The sequence below is a fragment of the Halichoerus grypus genome, chromosome 15 (genome assembly GCF_964656455.1).
Source record: "Halichoerus grypus chromosome 15, mHalGry1.hap1.1, whole genome shotgun sequence".
Classification (NCBI taxonomy): Eukaryota; Metazoa; Chordata; class Mammalia; order Carnivora; family Phocidae; genus Halichoerus; species Halichoerus grypus.
Window position 1 is genome coordinate 60684222 of NC_135726.1, and position 23527 is coordinate 60707748.

The following is a 23527-nucleotide window of genomic DNA, read 5'->3' on the forward strand; positions in this document are numbered from 1 at the left end:
CCCGGTAAGCGCCCGGGGAGGGGCGTTTCCGAGCGCCCCGGCTGGACTCTGGCCAATGAGGGGCTAGGGGAGGGGCGCTTCCGGGACGGCCGCGGTCCTGTGGTCGCCACTTCCGGTATCCGGCCATTTCTTTGGCAGTTTGCCGTTTTATCCGAATTGGCCGAGGGACCTTGCTGCCAGCCCGTGGACTGTGTCCGGGAGGCTCCGCGGGCCTGTGGGCGTGATGAGTGAGCGGATCGACTAGTCCCGGCAGAAGCATCGTATCCTGGGCCCCACCGACTGGACTCTGAGTCCCAGCGTCCTAAGTCCCCGACTGAGCTCCAGCCTCGATGTTGAGGACAATGGAGCGTGCGCAGGTGCCGAGTCTTCATTCCAGAATCCAGTATGTTAAGATGTAGAGGGTACAGGCAGAGGGAGCTGCATGCGCAAAGACCCAGAGGTGAGACTGACCTGAGAACACTCAGGAAATTTCTTGTCTTCCATTGCAGGGAACCAGGAGCATGAGAGGAGCCCTGCCTCTATTCCCGGGTCCTGGGAGTCATAGAAATTTTTTAATAGAAGAGGGATGTCCATGAAATGATTTAGGATTTTGAAAGTATCCCAATGAATACCCAGTAAACATACTGAGTGAACACACTGGTGGGAGAGGGGTTGTGGCCAGGCTGAAAACAGGGAGATTCATGAGGATGCTGCTGCAGTATTCGTTGGGACAGTTATGGTGGTGGCCTGTCCAGAGCACAAGCAGGAGAGGTCAGAGAAGTGATCAGATTTCGGTTAGATTTTCAAGATGGAATTGATGGGATTTTGTGCTACATGTGAGGAGTGAATGTAAGTGGTGGATAAAGGATCATCCCAAGGGTTTACGAGGGATCAGGTACTACTGCTCATTGAGATGGGAGGTTGGCAGGAGGAGGATGTTTTGGGGAAGATTAGCAGTTAGATTTTGTAGATGTAGAGTCCGAACTGTCTGGAGACCTCTGAGTGGGGGTGACACATGTACCTGTGAACACACAGGGAGTTCTGGTTTCGCTTCGGATGTCCAGGCTGCAGTCCAAGGAAGGGCCTGAGAATGGCATTTTGGAAGGAGAGTCTTAAATTGTGGTTACAGATGAATGGCCCTGAGGTGAATGTGGGGCGTCCAGACAAAGGCCCAGTGGCTAGGTGGAGGAGATTGGTGCAGAAAAAGAGAAGCACTGTCCAAACACCAATGGATCTGGGGAGAGTGCACATCCAGGAGGGCCCACCCTCCGAGGGTGAGCAGGCATGTCAGGGGACAGGGTTTGGGACACATAAGGGGAGGTGGCTGGCAGGACAGACTGGGGCCCCAGGTCCCATGCCCAGTGCTTAGATCACAGCCATCTGCTCCCTGGCCTGGTATTGCAGAGCCCATTGACCTTTAAGGAGAAGGATACGTATGTCTTTTAGAAAAAGTGGGGCTCCTTCATAAGGCGCAGTGGCGGTACAGGCATGGTCCTGTCCTCAGCAGGTTAGGCCAGTGCGTTCCCCGTGGGATTTGCTGCTGGCCCATGTTTGACACCTCTTCTCCCAGACTGCTGCATGAGCAACCCCAACTCCTTTTGCCTCGGGACCTTTTTATCATGGTCAAGGGTCAAAAATATCACAACCCGCAGAGGCGATCACATCCAGCCAGGTTATTTTCTGGCCAAGAAACCCCATCAGGGCCTGTTGCTTTTCTGTCAGGAAAAAACCCCTCCAGCAGGTTTTCTTGTCAGCCCCTGTGATGGCACATGAGCACCAACATGGTCATTGATTGTGGGGACAGTGAGCTTTTCTGCTGAGATCTTGCCTGGTTCTTCATTTTGTGAGCTTCAGTTCTCCAGATGCATTGGTGATCCTCACCTACCTTGCTCTGTCACAAACCACTTGATCCCCCATAAGAATGACTGTCTGTACTACCCTAAATGTGGTCACCCAAGTTGAACTTGGCAAGGAGACCTGAACAGGGCAGCTTGAATCGTATCTTGACCAGAGAGGCCCCTGGAGGACCAGTCCTGGTCAGCACAAAACTGGTATGGGAGGGCTTGCAGGGCTGATCTCTCGTGGGGTGCCTGACCTATGCCCTCCGTTCCCCTGGTGCCAAAGTGAGTAGCCATGCCTCTTTTCTATCATTCTCACCCCTTTCTGACACTCCATTCTACTTTCCCTTGACTCTTGTCCCCTGGCTGATCCCTCTGTGTCCTTTGCCTTACAGCCTTTCTCCTTCTCCCCTCTTCTGGCCAGGTCCCTCACCAGTAGCCTCCCCTTAACATGTCCTGAGCTGATACATATCTTTAAGTAGTTCTTGAAAATTTGTTCCTCCATGAGACTGCTTGTTCCCTCAAAGGAAAGTGGACACAGTGTCACTGGCTGGACCACCCTCACTGCACAGCTCTTGCCTATCACCAGGCCCTGCCAACTCGACATTTTGCAGAACCCACAGAGAACTGACACTGAAGAGACACCCAGTAAACACATGTTACCTGGAGAGGTGTTCAGTCACCAAAAACATTTCAGAATGGGAAAAAAAAAATCCCAAGTACGTTGGGAGGGTGGGGAGGTCATCACCTTTGCCTCCATCCTGAGAAAGCAGGAGGACATTCATATCTTCAAATATTGTGAGTGTAGTAACACGAGAAAGCCTCCAGCCAGAGCTCTATTCCTTTTGAGCACCAGAATGTTTTCCTTGAGAAAGCCTTTATAAAGGCAGGGAGTATGGCCCAGCCTTGAGCAAAATTTTGCTTCCCCCTGCACTAAAGGACTCAAGTGCAGAGAATGTGGGCATCTGCTCCAGAGCTCCATTCTTTTTAGCACCAAAGGATTCGTATCAGAGAACAGTTGTACAAATGCAGTAACTTTCAAGAAAATATTAAACCTGTTTCACACAATCCCCATTGGAGAAAGGCATAATGAGTACAGCTGATGTTGGAAAGCCTTCTGTCACAGATTTAATCCAATTTTGCAGCAAGTTACTGCATTGTGAGTATAGTGAGTAGGAGAGCAAAAAGCTGCGGCTCCTGCCATGTTCTGCATAGAAATACTAACACTGGAGAAAGCTCCTGTGTGTACAGCCAGCCTGGGAGAACAGGTGGCCACAGCTCCTGCCCTGCCAACACCAACAGCTTCACTAGAAAAAATCCATTTGAGAGCAGTGAATGTGGTAAAGTCTTCAGCTGCTCTTTTCTTTTTTTTAACATTTTAAATAATCAGCCTATTTTAAAAACTTCATTCAATATAAAAGAATTAATAACTGAGAACGACCCTACACGAGTAGCCTTCAGTCACAAGTTGGACCTCATATAGAAGAACCTCACCTGGGGAGACACTCACTCCATGACTGCCCTGTGTGGGGGGAAGCCTGTAGGGGCCACGTTGTACTTTGTGACCACTTGTTGCACTGCTGGGTGCTGTGGAAAAGCCCTCCTGTGTTTGATGGTCACCTCTTCTTGCTCAGCATAAGCAGTGCCTGTTCCCTGCTTGCCTTCCCCTGGGGGGATGGTGGTGGCCCTGCACCCATTGAAGTGGTATCATGGTGCTCACCCATGACTGAGTTTGACATGGACATGACTCCTGTTCTAAGCAAGGGGCCTGATGGAATAGTTTTTGGAGGGCTTCTGGGTAAGTTTCCCATTGTTTATGGGCCTTGTGAAATCTGCTTCTGACATCCATGGTGCCTTCATTGAGCTTCTTCAGGTACTCCTAACAGTTTTTATGCATTCCTGTCATCACCCAGCTCTGGTACCATGACCTCACACTGCTCTGGACCATTTGATAATGAATATATCACCAGTTAATTCACCTTTGATATTAGAGTCCTGTTTAGCAGGAGTGCGTTGAGAACATGACAGAGGTGTTCTTAGATTGGTCATCAGGGTCCCTATAGCACCTCACAGAGGGCACAGCAGCAAGGCATGGCGCATCTCTGTCCAGATGTGACTCAGTTTACATTCGTACCCCGTGTTCCCTGGCAAAGAATGAAGCCTGTGTGTTTCTGAAGCTTCGGACCTGGAGTTCACCTAGAAAAGGTAGTGATGGGTCTGGAAGAAGCAAGATGATGTTCTGTGTTTCAGGGAGTGTCTTTCCCACCTCAGCAATGTTGAAAGGGAGCACCCTGAAGGCCAGATCCTAGTAATATATCACCCACTTGTGTTTGTATAAGAATGAAATGAGTACTGTTAATGGGTAAAGAAAACTGAGTGTGAGGAAAATAGGACATGGGGGAGCCTGGCACACCATTTTGATGTCTGGGCCCTTGCAGGATGAAGGTTTGCAGAGGGTCTTAGGATCTGTATGTCTCCCAGAGCTGTACTCCTAACCAGTGTTTTATGCATTCCTGTCATCTCTTAGTGGGCTGGATACTTTTGGTTATCACCATGTGGTCAGGAACTCCAGGACTGTGAGAAAGAATAGCCCATAGTCCTGTTTGTTAAGTGGCTTTATTGAAGTGTAATTTACATATTATAAAATATACCCATTATAAGTGCATAATTAATGACTTTTAGTAGATTTATAGAGTTGTACAACCATTATTATCTTACCCCATTCCCATTGCCCTAGAATGTTCCTTTGGACACTTTTACAGCCAAAACCCACTCCCGTCCCCAGCCCCTGGCAACCACTAATCTACATTATGTATCTATACTTTTGCCTTTTCTGGATATTTCGTATCAATGGAATCATATAATATGTAGCTCTTTGTGTCTTGTTTCTTTTTTTTTTTTTTTTAAAGATTTTATTTATTTATTTGAGAGAGAGAGAATGAGAGACAGAGAGCATGAGAGGGGGGAGGGTCAGAGGGAGAAGCAGACTCCCTGCTGAGCAGGGAGTCCGATGCGGGACTCGATCCCAGGACTCCAGGATCATCACCTGAGCCAGAGGCAGTCGCTTAACCAACTGAGCCACCCAGGCGCCCTGTGTCTTGTTTCTATCACTTAGCATAATGTTCTTGAGGTTATTCATGTTATTTGTATATATCAGTATTTTATTCCATTTTATTCCCTTGTATGGATATACCACAGTTTATCCGTCATTAATTGATAGATTTTGAATTGTTTCCAGTTCTTGGCTAATATAAATAATGGTAGTAGGCACATTTGCTTCCAAATCTTTGTGTAGACATATGTTTTTGTTTTGCTTGGGTAGATTCTATAGGAGCCAAGGGCAGGCTGCCTCAAGATGGGCCACTTTAGCATAAAGATTTTTTAGATTTAAAAGTTATCAAGGGGCGCCTGTGTGGCTCAGTTAGGCGTCTGACTCTTGATCTCAGCTCAGGTCTTGATCTCTGGTCGTGAGGCATTTGGGCTCTGCACTGGGTGTGGAGCCTACTTAAAAAAAAAAAAAGTAATCAAAACCCTGGCTGCCTCAGTTGGTTGAACAGCTGCCTTAGGCTCAGGTCTTGGCCCTTTTTTAAAAAAAAAAAACAACAAAAACAAAACAAAACAAAACAAACCCCAGCAGATGTAGGAAAAGCTCTCTGCCTTTCTCACAACTGCTTAATTTACATTGGAAAGGAGATCCTGTAATAGGAAGAGAGTTATTAACAGAGATTGCCCTTTACTTAAGGGACTTACCTGCATAATAGAGCAACCTTGTGTTTCCAAACCTTTCCTTTCAACTTCTTGCTAAGGGGCTTTCTCCCCTATCCTTAGACTTCTACCCTTAGCTCATGTAAGCTTCATGTTGCCTCACTGTCTTTGGAATTTCATGTCTGTTGATTCCCTGTATGTATGCCCATTAAATTTGATTTTCTCCTGTTAATCTGTATCATGTCAATTTGATTCTAAGTCCAGTTAGAAGGACCATAGGGCAGAGTAAGGTCTTCCTGCCTGACAATTCCTAGGAGTGGGACTGCTGAGTCATATGTTAAGTTCATGTTTGTCTCTTTACTGCCAAGCTGTTTTCCAAAGTGTCTCTACCATTTTATATTCCCACCAATACTGTAGGACTGTTCCGTTTTCTCCACCTTCCTGCCAATACTTGGTGTTGCCATCCTAGTGAGTGTGAAATGGTATCTCAAAGGATTTTTTTTAATTGTGGTAAAATATACATAAAACTTCTATTTTTAAGTGTACAGTTCAGTGACATTAATTCACACAGTTGTACAACTGTCACCGCTATACATGTTTACAACTTTTTCATTATCCTAAACTAAAACTCTACACCCAACAAATAATAATCTCAAGGGGTTTTTAATTTATATTTTCCTAATTAATAATGATGTCAGGCATCTTTTCATGTGCTTTTTAACTATTTATCTTCTTTGATAAAATGTCTATTCAAATCTTTTGTTCATTTTTACTTGGGTTGTCTTCTTTTTTTTTTTTATTTTTTTTAATTTTTTTTTAAAGATTTTATTTATTTATTCATGAGAGAGAGAGAGAGAGAGGCAGAGGCAGAGGGAGAAGCAGGCTCCCCGCAGAGCAGGGAGCCCGATGCGGGACTCGATCCCAGGACCCTGGGATCATGACCTGAGCCGAAGGCAGACGCTTAACCGACTGAGCCACCCAGGCATCCCTACTTGGGTTGTCTTCTTATTGAGTTGTACAAATTCTTTATTTATTCTGTATCAAGACCCCATATTTATGTACAGGTGTTTATTTCCTCTTGGTCTGTGGCTTGTTTTAATTTTCTTAATGACATCTTTTGAAGAGCAATATTTTACTTTTTCTTTAATGTAAGCTTTGAGGCCAACATGGGGCTTGAACTCACAACCCTGAGATCCAAGAGTCGCTTGCTCTACCAGTTGAGTCAGCCAGGTGCCCCTTGAAGAGCAATATTTTACATTTTGATGAAGTCTATGTAGAGGCTGCTTTTAGGCAAACAGGCCTAAGCAAGGGAATGTAGAAAGAGCCCATAGTGACCCCCTGGCTGAATAAGGACAGGCCCATCAGGCGGCCCACCACAAAATATCCATAGGCCCAGGAGGCCTGGGTGGCTCAGTCGGTTGAGCATCAGACTCCTGATTTCAGCGCAGGTCATGATCTCAGGGTCGTGGAATTGAGCCCTGCGACGGGGCTCTGCACTCAGGGGGAGTCTGCTCAGGATTCTCTCCCTTTCTCTCACCCTTGCCACCGCCCCCCCCCCCGCCACCACTCACATGTGCACATGTGTGTTCTCTCTCTTAAATAAATAAATCTTGAAAAAAAGATTCCATAGTAGGCTACTTACACCTAGCCACAGTTACCAAAAAGGTGAATTCCATATGTCACCACTGTCCTTATCTTCCTCCTTTAAAAACAGCTCCTGCCCCTGTCGGTGCTGACCTGCCCACCCTTCCTTGTGGTGTAGTCAGTAAACTTCTATCTCCTTTATTCTGCCTCAGGTGACTCCTTTCACCTTCTGTGCCACCGATTTCCACCTGATCTTCGCCCCACATTTGGGGTTCCCCATCTGATCGGGAGACACCCCATTTAGACACCACAGTCTAATTTATTAGTTTTTCCTTTTACATATTGCCTCCTGGTTTCATATCTAAAAAATTATTTGCCTAACCCAAAGTAAACATGTTTCTCCTATTTTTCTTCTATCAGCTTTATAGTTTTAGCTCTTATATTTCCATTTATGATCCATTCCATGGTAACTTTTATGTATAGTGTTAGGTAAGGGTCTAAATTCATCTTTTTGCATGTAGATATCTAATTTTCCAAGAACTGTTTGTTGAAAAGGCCATCTTTCCACATTGTACCTTTGTTGAAAATCAATTGAGTGAAGTTATTTCGGTACTCTCAAGTCTGTTCTGCAGATCTGTACGTCTGTCTTTATGCCGGTGCCACATTGTCTTGATTACTGTAGCTTTATAGAAACTTTTGAAATTAGGTAAGGTAAATCCAACTTTGTTCCTTGTCAAAATCGTTTTGGCTGTTGTAAGTCTTTATCTATATGAATTTAGGATCATCTCGTTAGTTTCTACTGAAAATGTCAGCTGTGGTTTTGATAGGGATTGCATGGAATCTGTATATCAATTTGGAGAACACTGTCATCTTAAAACGAATCAGCTAATCCATTAACGTGGAATGTTTCTCACCAATTTCTCTTAGCACTGTTTTATAGCTTTCAGAGTACTTTCAGAGAATTGCACTTCTTTTGTTAAACTTATTCCTGTTTCATTCTTTTTCAGGCTACTGTGAATGGAATTGCTTCATTAATTTCATTTGATGATTTGTATGGGAAACTGAGCAGCTCTGCTTTGTTTTTGTTTGTTGCATATATATATATATATATTGCATATATTTGCATATACATATATATTTTTTAGAGAGGGAGATAGAGATAGAGGGGGAGAGGGAGCAGGGGCATAGAGGGAGAGGAAGAGAATCTCAAGCAGATTCCACGCTGAGCTTGGAGCCTGGACGCAGGGCTTGATCCCACGACCCTGACATCATGACCTGAGCCAAAATCAAGAGACTTTAACTTCAGGTACACCTGGGTGGCTCAGTCGGTTAAGCATCTGCCTTGGGCTGAGGTCATGATCCCAAGGTTCTGGGATTGAGTCCTGCATCAGGCTCCTTGCTCAGTGGGGAGCCTGCTTCTCCCTCTGCCTGCCGCTCCCCCTGCTTGTGCTCTCACTGTCTCTCTTTCTGACAAATAAATAAAATCTTTAAAAAAAAAAAAAAGACACTTTAACTTCTTCCTTTCCAATGTATATCCTAATTTGCATTTCTATCCTATGCCCTCCTGGGAAAGGCTGAAAGATTCTCTGCTCTAAGTCTTTTAACTCAGATACCAAACGCTCACCTGGGGAAGGGAGAAGTGGTTCTAAAAACCTTATAGTGATGCAGAAGAAACTGCTGATCTCTTGTTCTAGAGGATGTTTCATATTTCATAGCATACCCCCTGCAACAATGGTAGGAAGCTCTTCTCCCGGGCTAAAAAGACATGCCCTCTAGGCACCAGACCCTGTTAGGCAGGGTTACCTCCTGCATTCATATAAGAACTAGGTGGGTATATTAAGTGATAATCACTGGGTCTGAGGAAACAGGGATTGGAGACTGGCAACCTGGAGTGCCTGTGCTTTGTCTATGGGGCACCATGACTCTGCTTTGATGACCGTGTCCGTGTGGGGTGATGTTGTACAGAGTTTCTCAGGACCTGCAAACCTTCGTATCTGCCACAGCCATACAAACTATCAATTAAATATAGGGAAAACTGAATGACAGAGACTCTGTAGCTTGTCCAAGAGCATACAGCTAATTGTCAGCTGGTACATAAATGTACCGTACGTAGCCCCACGGTCTGTACTCTTCACCACCTCACTGTCTGTAGAACACCTGTGGGAGTGTTGTGAACTTCAAATAAAAGGACACATTTTAGGGGCACCTGGCTGGCTCTACCTGTAGAGTTTGTGACTCTTTTTTTTTTTTTTAAAGATTTTATTTATTTATTTGACAGAGAGAGACAGCGAGAGCAGGAACACAAGCAGGGGGAGTGGGAGAGGGAGAAGCAGGCTTCCCGCCGAGCAGGGAGCCTGGTACAGGACTGGATCCCAGGACCCTGGGATCATGACCCGAGCCGAAGGCAGCCGCTTAACGACTGAGCCACCCAGGCGCCCCAGAGTATGTGACTCTTGATCTCAAGGTTTTAAGTTCAAGCCCCAGGTTGGGTGTGGAGATTACTTAAAAATAAAATCTTAAAAAAAATAATAACACCTTTTACATAGAAGGCATGTGCTTATTTGCCATTCATATATCTTCTTTAGTGAAGTGAGTGTTCAAGTCACTTTTGCCCATTTTTAAAAATTGGGTTGTCTTATTAGGTGTATGAATTTTTCATATATTCTAGATTCAGGTCCTTTGTCAGAATTTTTTTGCAGACAGTTTTCCCAGTCTGTGGCTTGCATTTTCATTTTGTTGATGTGACTATTGAAAAGCAAAAATTAAAAATTTTGATCAAATCCAATTGATTCATCTTTTTCTTGTCATGCTTTTTGTTATATTTAAGAAATCCACCAAATCCAGGGTTACTGTGCTTCTGGAAGTTTTATTAAGTTTTATGTCTATGATGAATTTTGAGTTAGCTTTTGCATATGACTTGAGGTAACTTAGAGGTTTGTTACATGTGGCTATCCAGTTGTTCCAGCACTATTGGTTGAAAAGATTATCTTTTTCCCTATTGAATTGCCTTGGCCTATTTTGGTACATGGAACCCAAAAGTACACTTGGCATCTGGCTTCAGGGACTAAGTGGATCTAGGGCTCAAATGATCAGAAGGGCTGCTTCTGACCATCACTCTACACTGCCTTCTTCCGTGGCTGGTTCACAGGACAATCCTCCTGTAGAATCAAGATGAACATTAGTAGCCCCAGTTTATAGACGCTGAGCCACAAGGGCTTTGTTTTAGATGCTCCAGCACATGCACACGCCCACGCCCAGCTACACAGACACACGTACATACACACAGCAAGCCAGCTGCCTTGCACAGAGCCCTGATGGGGAGAGCAGAAGTCAGGTTCAAGTCAGGGCCATTTCACCAAATCAAGGACTCTTTGCCAAAAGAATTCATTTTACAAGGTCTACACACAGGTGACCATTCAGGATAAAAGGGATTGAGTTCTCATGATGAGTGTCTGCTCTACTTTGCTTGCAGGCCTGAGCTCCACATGGCTCAGCTGGACTTGAACTCTAATCCCAAGCAGGCCTTCCATGTTGGTGCAAGGCAGTTGTTACACTCAGGAGGGAGAGCCTGAGCAGGCCGAGGACCCCTGTATACTTCATCAAGCTGGGAGGACTTGAGCTTCACATAAGTTGGTACTGTGGAGAGATGAAACACTCAGAACCAACAGACCTTTGTTTGCTATGTTCTGGTACCACCAGGGAAATACTGAGGTTCCAATAAGTTGGTTGGTGTGTGCAGATCCCTGGTGAGGAGAGTAGGAGACAGAAGACTTCATTCATGCACTGGGAGCAGTGTTTTGAGGTCTGTCTAACCACATCTGGCCACATGGGTATAAGGAGTTGAGCTCTTGATGATCCATGATCCCTTTTCTTGGAAGCCTGATACCCCAAGGTTCAAATGGACTTTGGTTCTAACTCCAAGCCCCCCATGTTAATGGAAGGCAATTATTATACCCAGAAGGTCCAGGGGGTGCCATGATACCTTGGGATGCAGGGAGCACTTAGGCAGACCTGCCACATGCTTGGCTGACCACAAGCCTGCCTGGGATCCTGCCATCCCTCACATGGTCAGCCTCGGGGAACTGGGGGGTCCTGAGTGGAGTAGCATCAGCAGTGCCACCTCCCCTGCCACATGCTGTGGGGTAAACACTGTGCCAAAAGCCTTCATATCTGGGGACCCCTGGGCTCCTGACAGCTGATTTGCTTATTTTCTGACTGTTTCAAGTGTTGGACCAGGAACACATGTGTAGCCCATATATATAGGTTGCTTATATACCTATAAATTTTGTATAGAAGTTTTCAACATTTATAAAATCAAAAGGCTTCACATAAGCATATGGATCTCTCACTCTTGGAAAACCAGAAAATGGGGGCAAATCAAATGTTGATTCTATCCTCTCTGATCCCTGTACCCAGGGATAGCCTTGTCTCAGTGGCAGCAAAAAACAGCAGATGATGAAGACCATGGACACCACACTGACCTAGAATACTGGCTGAGCTACAAAAGTCCTGGACTATAGTCCCAGGGTTCCTGCCTGTACATTGATGGCCTTGAAGTGACCAGCGCAGGGAGACTACAGGAATCCACATCACCATTAGGTTAGGTTATTTGCTCCAGCAGTGAGCAGCATACTCATCGTAAAGGGTCAGTGTACTCGTGCTAGAGGACAAGATGGGAGTATGCAGGACTTCCTAAGATCTGCAGAGCTGAGTTTCTCCTATGGCCAAAGTCAGTGTCAACAAACTTGGCAAACACTCTATATCAGGGTGTTTTTTTTTTTTTTCCAGTTGTTTTTTGTTTGTTTTCAAAGAACTATTGTTTGTTCATTTTTTTGTGGTATAAATTCTACCATGGCTGATTGAAAGCCATTGATGTGATTGTTACTGAATGTGGAGTTGAACACAATTCTTGTGAGTGGGTATGATGTGGCTGAAGCATAGCATCTCCTCTGTTTGCCAGTCTCACTGACTCCCTCACTTCAAAACCAGTGTTTCTGTACCCACTTATGGTTCTACCTGGCCCCTGAAGATCTTACATCCAGCGATAACCTGGACATCAGGGGCCTTACTCATGGATAGGTCCCAGGAGACAGTGGCCCTTCAACTCTACTGGAGAATGTGGGACATTCCCAGGAACAAAGAACCCAACCCCTGCTGCCCAGGAAGGACTAGAGATTGCAATACCCAATGTCCAAAGCTCTGGGCCTATCAGATCGTTCTGGCATCCAGGACACAAGATTTAACCCAGAGACTTTCAGCCTGTCCCAGAAGGCCTTGGGCCTAGACTGCAAGCTCTTGTGTGCCATCTTGCTGGTGAAGTTGAGGTCTCCCACTAAGGCCTTTTTCCCTCTTTATCCTGTTAGAGCCCAATTCTGTTCTCCATCTCCCCCTGCACACGATGGAGATTAAAGATGGCTTCAACGGGAAGGCCTTCCTTTTTTATCACACTCTGGGGACAGGCAGTTCCAGGGTTGGGTGATTTGGAGACGTCTGCCTTCAGCTCAGGTCATGATCCCAGGGTCATGGGATCGAGCCCCACATTGCACTCCCCGCTTAGAGGGGAGCCTGCTGCTCCCCCTACTTGTGCTTGCTCTGTCAAATAAATAAATAAAACCTTAAAAAAACAAAAAAAACCCCAATACCCACAAAAGAGGGAACTACTTCTGCAAGTCCTCAGACTCCATTCAGATCCCCCTGGAGAGAAAGAGGTCAGGGCTATGCCTGAACCACTGGGGACAGGGCAGAAATGGAAAATGAGGCCACCCCAAAGAGCTCCCATCACTCATGTCTCCCTCCAGGGAATGAGAGAGCACAAAATCAGCCTTCCCTGAGTATGCTGAGATGACAGGCTGTGGGGGGACCTGCCAGCTGGTAGAAGTGAGATGGCATCTGGCAGTGACATAATCTGGCAAAGCACCTGGACAGATTAGAAAGTGTGATGTAGCTTCTGAAAGCTTCCCATGTATCTGGCAATCTCCTGGTAGGGGTGTTAGGGTATTTTTCAATTTTTGGCTTATGGCTTCTTCACAAAGGTTCCTTTCACAGAAGTTTTCTCAGGAGTGAACTCTATTAAGGTGAACAAGAAAATGCCCCAGTTAGTTAGTGGTTTTCCACATTTGCCACACTCCTAAGGCCTCTCTTTGGTATGACCTTCATGGTGCCGAGTGAGGCTGGAACTCTGGCTGAAGGCATTCCTATGTCCACTGCACTCAGGTGGCTCTTCTCCAGTATGAACTTTCTGGTGCTTAGAGAGGTTTGAGCTGTAGCGGAAAGTTTTCCCACACTTGTTACACTCATAAGGCTTTTCTCCAGTGTGAACTCTCTGGTGCTGACTGAGGATGGAGCTCTCACTGAAAGCTTTCCCACACTGGCTGCACCCATAAGGCCTTTCTCCAGTGTGAACTTTCTGGTGTTTAACAAGGTTCGAGCTATAGCTGAAGGCTTTTCCACATTCACTGCACTCATAAGGCCTTTCTCTGGTGTGAACCTTCTGGTGCTGAATGAGGGCAGAGCTTTGACTAAAGGCTTTTCCACATTCCAAGCACTCATAAGGCTTTTCTCCAGTATGAATTCGCTGGTGTGGAACAAGGTTGGAGGGGCAACTGAAGGCTTTCCCACACTGCTTGCATTTATAAGGCCTTTCTCCCGTATGACTCCTTTGATGCAGAATAAGTTTGGATGTTTGCCGGAAGGCTTTTCCACATTCGCTGCACTCAAAAGGCCTCTCTGTGTTGTGAACTTTCTGATGCCGAACAAGATGAGAGCTGTTAATGAAGGCTTTCCCACATTCAGTGCACGCATAAGGCCTTTCCCCAGTGTGTATTTTCTGGTGCTCAACAAAATTGGCGATGCAGCTAAAGACTCTCCGGCACTGTCTGCACTCGTAAGGCCTCTCTGTGTTGTGAACTTTCTGATGCCGAACAACATGGAAGCTGCGAGTGAAGGCCTTCCCACACTGGCCACACTCATAAGGCCGTTCTCCAGTGTGAACTCGCTGGTGCTGAACAAGGGAGTGTTTTCGGGTGAAGGCTTTCCCGCATTCACTGCAACTGTGATGCGGTTTTCCAGCATGAGCTTTCTGATGTGTACTCAGTTTAAAAAGGTGGCTGAAGGCCTTCCCACATTCCGTACACACATGGGATGTTTCTCCAGTGTGATTTTTTTGGGGATGAACAACGGTGGAGTTCTCTTTAGGGGCATTTCCCCGTGTTGGGCATCTGCAGGGTCTCTCTTTGGAGTGAGTGAGCAGGTGGTCTAGGAGCATGAAGGCCTTTAGAAAGCCTTTCCCACAGTTGCTACACTTGAAGGGGTTCTGCGTGGCGTGGACTCTCTGCTGCTGCTGGAAGCTAGAGTTGGGGTGGAAGGCCTCCTTGTGCGTGGTGCTCCTGTGTGGCTTCCGTGTGCTGTGGGTGGCCGGATGCTGCAGGAGGTCATGGCTGTCCAGGACATCCTTAGCACGTTCGCTACTTGTGAAGCGTTTTTCTCCACTGTGCTCCTTCTGGCGCTGGTGAGAGTTTGTACTGAGCCAGAAGCCTCTCCCGCATGTCGCACACTTGTACGGTTTCTGCCTAGGGTATATTCCCTGATGCATAGCCAGGTGTAATATGTCTTTCAAGACCAGGCCACACATGTCACAGGTGTTGGCCTTCTGGGTGGAAGGACATGCTTTAGGGGTCCTGAAATGGAGTGCTCCTTCTACAGAAACACTCTGTTCAAGAGGGGCTTCCTCTACTCCACACCAACAACCTGAAAGCAGAGAAATACTGGTGAAGTGTATATAGGCTTTGTTGGGAGTGGGCAGCCCCTTCACAGATGTGGATTTGACAAATTTAGGAATGAGTCTGTAGGATCAAGTCAGGGTGAGGTAGAGCTTGTGGTGCAGTACTGGGCCCAGGAAAACCACCGAAAGTGAAGATTCAGCACATGAGAACACAGGTGTAAGGTTCCGGCTGGGAGGAGAGGCAGGAACTGCAATTCCTCAGCTTTCAGCAGGACCCAGTACAGGCAGGCCCCAGATCTCTGATAGGAACAGGGGACACAGAGTGGTGTGCATGAGCCCAGGAAAATCCAGCTGCAACCAGGCATCTGGTGCTTAAAGCCTATATGAGGATATGTGCACATCTCATAATACATTGACTGTGGGCTAATGTGGGACATCCCTGTAAAGGGAGGAGTGGAGGGGAATGAGGAAGACACAGAGATCAGAGCAGTGTCCAGGGACAAAGTAGAAATGGCAAGAATGTGGTGTCTAGAATGAGGAAGGAAAATGGAGTAAGGTCCGGCTACTGGCCCCAGCAACAAACACTAGTGGATACAGGGCAGGTGCCCAGGACAGTGTGAACCCAGCGCCCATGTCACCTCTGCTCCAGCTCCCACTCATTAGAGCCAGACACCCTCCCAGCCTCTCCTGCAGTATATGGAGTTATGTCCACCCTGTTAGGCTTCTTTGTCCTTTTCCGGGTGAGCAACCACACAGGGTTGAAAGTTTTAAGTCCTGGGAAAAAGACAGGGTGGGTGAGTGGCTGGGCCAGCCAAGGGCAACCTACCCTGTGGCAGACCAGAGGGAGCTCACGTCATCTTTGCAACTGGGAAGAAAACTCAATGTTACAAAATAAGCCTCTGAGGAGCATCTCACAGGAAGAGCCCAGTGGTCGCCACGAGTAATAACCACGTCAGTGTCTGTAGTCCATGACATAGCCAGGCTCCTGGAAATGTCTGATATAAATAAGGGGGGAAGAACCTGGGCACAGAGGTGCCACTGATCTAGACAAACTCAGGCAGCCAGACTGAGACCCCCAGTGCTGAGCCCTTCCCCAGAAAGGGAAGCAGGTATTGGGGCCCCTCAGGGAAAGGAGCAGGCTCTGCCCGTGCCCCAGCTCTCACACAGCACAGAGCCCAAAGGAGGAAGCAGCACCCATGCTCAGCTGTAGGAAGACAGAGCTGTTCTGGGAGAAAAGGAAGGGGGGTGGGAGGGCCTTACCCAGTGAGGCCACAAGAGCCAAGTTCTCCAGCATCACATCGTGGTACAGGTGCCTCTGAGTCTCATCAAGGAGCTCCCACTCCTCACGGGAGAAGTATACGGCCACGTCCTCAAAGGTCCCCCAGTCCTGTCATGATGAGGACAGCTAAGTCAGCCAGACCACAGGGCAGCAAAAAAAACTAACAAAAAAATACAAAGATGAACCCATCCAGACCTAGGCCTGTGACCTACATGCTGCCACCTTTCTGGTGGGTAGTCTCTAACCCCCAAATCACCCCTGCCAACACATTCCTAGGTCACCCTTCTCCCTAAGCTCCAATGCCATGGGTGCTATTGTCTCCTTGTGTCCCACTGATCACTGTGTCCTCCTTCACACAGCAGGGAGGTGGGCAGATAGTTGCCACAAGTTCTGGGCCTGGTTGTGGGGCCTCACTGCCTCCTACCAGGCAATTCCCCTGGCTTCCCAGATCCTGCCTCCCAGAACAACCAAATTGGGGCTCATCTCGCATAGGCCCCCAGGACCAGGACTCCAGTCCATCAGTTCATACTCCCTCTGCATGTGCACGTCCATCTTTGTACCACACATCTCCAGACCCCACCACCATCCCATGGCCCATTCTTCCTCCCAGCAACCCTACATACCACTCTGCAAATGGGTGTCCAAAATGTGGCTAACTTGATGAGGTCAACCAGGATCCCACCCTGACCCAGACTTCCAGAAGTCCCAACTTCCAGAGGTGGCACCCAGCCTTCCTTCAGTGTCTCTAACTGATCCTATTCCTACCTTTAACCCTTAGCCATCCAGGCTGGGCCACAAAGACTTCTGGGACCTCCAGGTCTCTCTGCCTTTATTCATGCTGCCCCCTCACCAGCCTCAGCATTCCTCTTTCCTCCTGATGCACAAAGCCCAGCCCCACCACCTCCCACCCCAGGCCTGGAACACTCCCAGCTGACTGCCACTGAGCTAATCTGCCATCCTGACTGAAACCCTCAGGCCCCACAGAGGGTAGCCAAGAAATGCTGGTGAGCCCATAGAGGTGACTAAACAGGAGCCTCAATTCTGCTGTCATGCTACTTGCATCTCCAGTATGCCTCAGCCTCTGTCCCAGGGATCTTGGTCACTCTCTGGACCCTCCTCTCACACACACCTTCTCTCGCGGCTCCTCCTCCCTTCATCTGACCTTGTGACACCCACCAACGCTGCCCAGTACCCAGGCCAGCCACCCAGTCCTCAGCTGCCCCTGTAGGACATCCTTCACCATAAGCTGAAGATGTCCCCTCTCCAATCTGAGCCAGAGCTCCACCTCAGCTCACACGCTGACTACTGCTGACTGGATGTCTCCAAGCGGAATTCCTCAGCATAACTTAGACCTGCATGTCCAGCTGCCCATTCAGTACCTCCAACTCTAAGTCTTTAGGACATCTCAGCCTCGACAGGGTCAAAATCAGCTTCCTGATCTTCTCTGAAACCTGTTCGACCCAGCAACCTCCCCATCTCAGTCGACGCACTTCAATTTCACCTTCTAGTAACTGAGGCCAAAATCCATGGAGATATCCCTGCCTCTTCCACTTCTCTGCACATCATAAAATCTGGCTGGCTTAAAAGACAGATCCAGAATCCAACCACTCTTCCCAACTCCAGTCACCACTCAGGCCAAGACACCATCACCCACCTGATCTAGTAAAAGAGCATCCTTACCGGCCTCCCTTTCTGCCCCCTCAACCTCACCCCCTACCCCACCCTACCTCTCTTTTCCACTCTGCAGCCAAAGGGAGCCTGTGAACACCTGAGTCAGATCACCTTTCTCCTCTACTCCAAACCTTCCATGGCTCCCACCACCCTCAGGCCAAGCTCCCCAGGATGCCATTCCAGGCCTGATTCCTGCCCACCAGACATAACGGAGACCTGTAGTTCCCTGAATACCCCCAGCTCAGCCTCCTCTAAGCATTTGCACATCCCGGTCCCTATGCCTGAAACAGCTTTCCACGTCTTGTCCCACTGGATTCCAGAATTGTGAAACTTCCCACATAACCTCTGGCTAGGACTCAGGACCTCAGGCTCGGGGTGATTCTAGGGTCCCAGCAGCAAAGGAAGAGAAGTGAAGGTGGAGGAAAAGAGTCCAGGGACTCCCTACTCCCCTCTGTCGTGGACCCCGGACCATGTGCATGGGGATCCGGTGAGTGAGGGCGGCGGGCGCCCTCCACTCACCCGCGCCGGGTCCACCAGCCCCGCCGCCGCCGCCGCCGCCATCGGACCCGGGCAGGCCCTGAGTGCTCAGCCGATCCCTACACCTCTACTGGGCCAGGTGCCCGCCCGCCGCCCGTCGCAATCGGCGCCTCAGTCGGGGACGGAGGGCGAGTGCGGAGGAAGAGGACAACCCCCTTACAGGAGATCGGCTGGTACGAAGCGCGGCAGTTGATCTCATCCTCCTTAGTGTCCTCCCCGGCTGGGTCCCAAGGAGGCGCCTGGAAAGCGGCCCCGACCCAGAGCTCAGGTCCCCAAGGGCGCTGTTTAACGACCTGTCAAGAGCAAAATGAACGTCCACAAGGGAAACGCCGGAAGCCCGGGAGCCGGAGGAAATAGCTCTTCTGTGCTGTGATTGGCTCATAGGTCGCCGCCGTTCCCCGTAGCCTTCTGGTCGATGTAGTTTCTGCCCCGCATAGGCCGGGCCGGGGGCGCCAGCAAGTTCCCCTTGGCAACGCCCAAGTGGCACCGCAAGGGGTACTGGGAAATGGAGCCCGAGATTAAGAATGGCGGTGGTGTGTTTTAGCTTCCTCTTAGGGGCTACTCCAGATTTCCTCCCTCAGAGATGCGGGTGACCCGCATTCTGGAGTAGAGGGACCAGCCCTGAGGGGGCCCCTGGGGAACAGCTTCACGTCTGCATTTTCCCCCGTCAGAAACTCTGGGACGAGCCTGAACGTTCTGTGCCTTGTCCCTCTTGGGGATTCTGATGCTCTCCCAGAATAAGCTCTAACTCAAAATCCAGTAATGAAATTTGATAAATACTACAACTTTCCTCATGAAAAGTGTTTAGCACAGGGCCAGGTACACAGTGCTGTGAAACTTAGTAAAGGGGAACCTCACTAAAATGGAGTGAAAGGGGGAGCTCTCACTTGGTACCACTGGAAGTCAAGAATTACCAACAGAAGAATCTTCAACAGGAAAGAAATCCTCAATTACAGGCCCCAACAGGAAAAGATGTACATTGCATCTCCTACAAGAAATGAATGGGCCCTGCAACTCAGCCAATGAGAAACTAATCACCCTGAACTCTTCTCCAATGGACTTTCCTTCAGAACAGCCCCTCCTAACTTCCTCCTTCCTCTCAATAAAATAACATTCTTCTCCTTTGTTAGACTTGCCTACAGTTTTGCTGTAGCTTGCATGTCCAGAATTGTAATTCTCACCTATTCCCAAATAAACCGATTTTTGCTGGTAAAGTAACTGTTTTATTTTTAAGGTTAACACTACTAAATAAATAAGAGAGCTATTGTTGTCTTCATCATCATCATCCCAAGGCTCTCTCAGCACTGCCAGGGGAGGGTAAATTGGAAACACCTCTCTAGAGAATCATTGTTGACATCTATCAAAATATAAAATGCACTCATCCTTGGGGCGCCTGGGTGGCTCAGTCGTTAAGCATCTGCCTTTGGCTCAGGTCGTGATCCCAGGGTCCTGGGATCGAGTTCCGCATCGGGCTCCCTGCTCAGCGGGAAGCCTGCTTCTCCCTCTCCCACTCCCCTTGCTTGTGTTCCTGCTGTCACTATCTCTCTGTCAAATAAATAAATAAAATCTTTAAAAAAAATAAAAATAAAAATAAAAAATAAAACAAAATAAAATGCACTCATCCTTGATAGGTAATGTTCAAATTTTTTAAAAAGTGTATTCTTGTACTGTGGTAGGCAGAATATAATGACGCTAAAGATGTCCAGGTCTTAATCTCCAGAACATGTAAATAAGTTATATTACATGGCAAGGTGGAACTTAAATGGTAGATGGAATTAAGTTGATAATCAGCTGACCTTGAGATGTGGAGATTATTCTGGATTATCTGAGGTGGCGGGTGGGTGGACAGTGTAATAACAAAGGTCCTTAAAAGTGGAACAGGGAGGGGGCACCTGGGTGATTCAGCGAGTTAAGCATCTGCCTCTTGGTTTCAGCTCAGGTCATGATCTTGGGGTCATGCGATCGAGCCCCACATCGAGCTCCGTGCTCAGCGTGGAGTCTGCTCAAGATTCTCTCTCCCTTTCCCACTCCCTCCCCCTGTGTCCTTCCACCCTTCTCCCTGCTTGCACGAGCGCACTCTCTCATAACTAAATAAATAAAATATTTTATAAACAGTGGAACAGGGAGGCAGTAGAGATTGAGAGAATTAAGATGAAGCCATCTTTCTATGCCTGTCCAGAAAAAACAATCCCTGTAGGCAGGCTCACCACCATAAGACCTACAGTGAGAATGACAGGGTATAGATCATAGAGAATGGAGAGACCAGAACCCAGCAGGCAAGGTCACTGCCACAGAGTGTCACCCCCTGCCCTCCCACTGTGTCCTCAGAAGCAGATGTTGCTATCATCACTGAGAACCACTGCATGCTGGCAGTGACTCATTTCTATTCCCTGCCTCCCCAGCCATACCCCTAGCTTTAAGGTGATGTAATTAACCTGGTCTTTATTCTCACACAGTCCAGAGCAGTCTGAGGTAAGAAAGGGAGTGGTCCTTAGAACATTACAGGTGCCATGTGCAGACCTAACCACATCCATGAAGCTGGGCAGCTTTCCCTGAGCTGCCAATAGACACACTGCAGGTCTCCTTGGCCAGAGCAAGTCAGTTCCTGGTCACTATACACTTAGGGCCCCATGGCTTCTTCCTATCAGAGGAGGGGTCCTGCTGAAAGGTCATATCTGTCAGGAGGACTTACCTCCATGCTCTGCAGGGAAAGGGCAGCTCCATGAGTGGGCACTGCAAGCTGGGATCAGAAGAGGCCCACCCACGCCCCTTCTGCAGCATTTCTTTCCACTGTGATGCTTCCAGTACTGGTGGAGGCTCAAGCTGAACTAGGAGCCTCTCCCCATGTCACCCATGTCATGGCTTCCATCCAGGGTGCTTCCCTGGTGTGTAGCCAGGTGTCTTTGAAGACATGTGCATGTGTGTCACTGAGGTAGGCTTTCCAGCTTTCAGGGCTGCCTGGTGGTCCTAGCCTGTGACCCCAGTGGTACAGATAAACTCCGCTCAGATAGCATCCCCTCCTCCACTCCATGCTTCATGATGACCTTGGCATGGGTTGGGTACTTCTTCACAAGTGTGTGTCTGGCACACTCAGGAATGATTCCATGGGCTCCAGGGCAGGGCAAAGAGACTGATATTTGGGTGAGAAGGGAGCCCAGCCAGGCCACAGCACAGGGGTGCCTGCCCACGGACGAATCCACAGGATAGGTGCATGCAAAGGAGAGGCAGCTTCTCCCACTAGCCTGTCTGCAAATGGGATTCTCTCAGGCCTCAGTGCTAGTGACAGGAGTGCCAAATTGGGTGGAAAGCTGGTAATACCAGGGCTCCAAATCCCCAGAGGGGACAAATGCCCACCCACCTCTAAAATCCTGCATTTCAGGATACATGAGCTACGCAGGGAATGTGCTAGTTTCCTATTGCTGCCATAACAAATTACCATAAACCAACCGAGTGGCTTAAAACAACAGAAATTTACTCTTCCAATTCTAGAGGCCAGAAGTGTGAAAGTAACTTAGCTGGGCTAAAATCAAGGTGTTACCATACTGTTTTCTTCTGAGGCTATAGGAGAGAATCTGTTCATTACCTTTTCCAGCTCATTGAGGAAGAATGCATTCCTTGGCTCTTGACTTCCTTCCTCACAATCACTCCAACCTCTTCTCCCTCTCCCACTCCCCCTCCTTGTGTCCCCTCTCTTGCTCTCTCTCTCTCTGTCAAATAAATAAATAAAATATTTAAAAAAAAAGGGGGGTGGCGCCTGGGTGGCTCAGTCGTTAAGCGTCTGCCTTCGGCTCAGGTCATGGTCCCAGGGTCCTGGGATCAAGCCCAGAATCAGGCTCCCTGCTCATCAGGAAGCCTGCTTCTCCCTCTCCCACTCCCCCTGCTTGTGTCCCCTCTCTTGCTCTCTCTCTCTGTCAAATAAATAAATAAAATATTTAAAAAAAAAAATCACTACAACCTCTTGCTTCTGTTGCTGCATCTCCTACTTCCTCTTTTGACTTTCTTTTCCACAAAAATGTGGTTTTTCACTGACATTTAATTTTCAGATAGCAGAGGAACCTAAAACTTTTTTTTTTTTTAGGGGGAAGTAATTTCAAATTATAATTACTACTATTTTTTTTAAATTGTGGTTAAATATATATAACACAATATTTGTCATTTTAACCATTTTTAATTGTACAATCCCATGACGTTAATTACATTCATAATGTTCTAAAACCATCACCACTACCTATTTCCAAAAGTTTTCCATCACCCAAACAGCAACTCTGTACCCATTAAACAATAACTCCCCATCCCCCCCTGCCCTGGCCCCTGGTAACTTCTAATCTACTATCTACCCCTATGAATTTGCCTATTCTAGTGATTTCATTTAACTACTCTTGTCCTTTTGTGTCTGGATTATTTCACTTAGCATAATGTTTTCAAGGTTCATCCATGTTGTAACACTTACCAGTACTTCATTCTTTTAATAGGTGAACAGTATCCCATTGTATGCACATAACACATTTTGTCCATTCATCTGCTCATGGACTCTTGGGTTGCTTCTACCTTTTTAGCTATTATGATTAATGAGCAATGAACACTGGCATACAAATATCTGTTTTGAGTCCCTGTTTTCAAATCTTTGGGTATGTATCTAGGAGTGAAACTGCTGGGTGATATGGTAATTCTATCTTTAACTTTTTGAGAAACTGCCAAACTATTTTCCATAATGGCTGCACCATTTTACATTCCATCCAGCAGCATATGAGGTTCCCATTTTTCCACATTCTAACCATTCTTTTTCTTTTTCTTTTTTCATGATAGCAATCCTAGTAGGTTTGAAATGGTATCTCATGTTTTGATTTGCATTCCTCTAATGACTAATGAGTCGAGCATCTTTTCATGTGCTTATTGGCCATATGAGTATCTTGTTTAGAGAAATGTCTGTTCAAGTTCTTTGTCCATTTTTTTTTTAAGATTTTATTTATTTATTTGAGAGAGAGAGAATGAGAGACAGAGAGCACGAGAGGGAAGAGGGTCAGAGGGAGAAGCAGACCCCCCACTGAGCAGGGAGCCTGATGCGGGACTCGATCCCGGGACTCCATGATCATGACCTGAGCCAAAGGCAGTCGCTTAACCAACTGAGCCACCCAGGCGCCCCTCTTTGTCCATTTTTTAATTGGGTTGTTTATCTTGTTGTTATTAAGTTCTTTATGTATTCTGGATAGTAAG

The 23527-nt window shown here is 47.4% G+C and overlaps 1 protein-coding gene and 1 long non-coding RNA gene across 2 annotated transcripts; one reads left to right on the top strand and one right to left on the bottom strand.

Moving 5' to 3' along the window:
- Nucleotides 1-72: 72 nt before the first annotated feature.
- On the top strand, nt 73-19527 carry LOC144380240 (uncharacterized). Its single transcript, XR_013444209.1, has 2 exons — nt 73-439; nt 17853-19527. It is a non-coding gene; the product is annotated as an uncharacterized LOC144380240 (long non-coding RNA).
- Nucleotides 11819-18600, bottom strand: LOC118524767 (uncharacterized). The gene is made up of 3 exons (XM_036075104.2): nt 18474-18600; nt 16087-16213; nt 11819-14852 (listed from the first exon to the last, which is right to left on the bottom strand). The coding sequence occupies exons 1-3, from the start codon at nt 18510-18512 to the stop codon at nt 13234-13236; spliced, it is 1785 nt and encodes a 594-aa protein (XP_035930997.2). The 5' UTR covers nt 18513-18600; the 3' UTR covers nt 11819-13233.
- Nucleotides 19528-23527: the final 4000 nt, after the last annotated feature.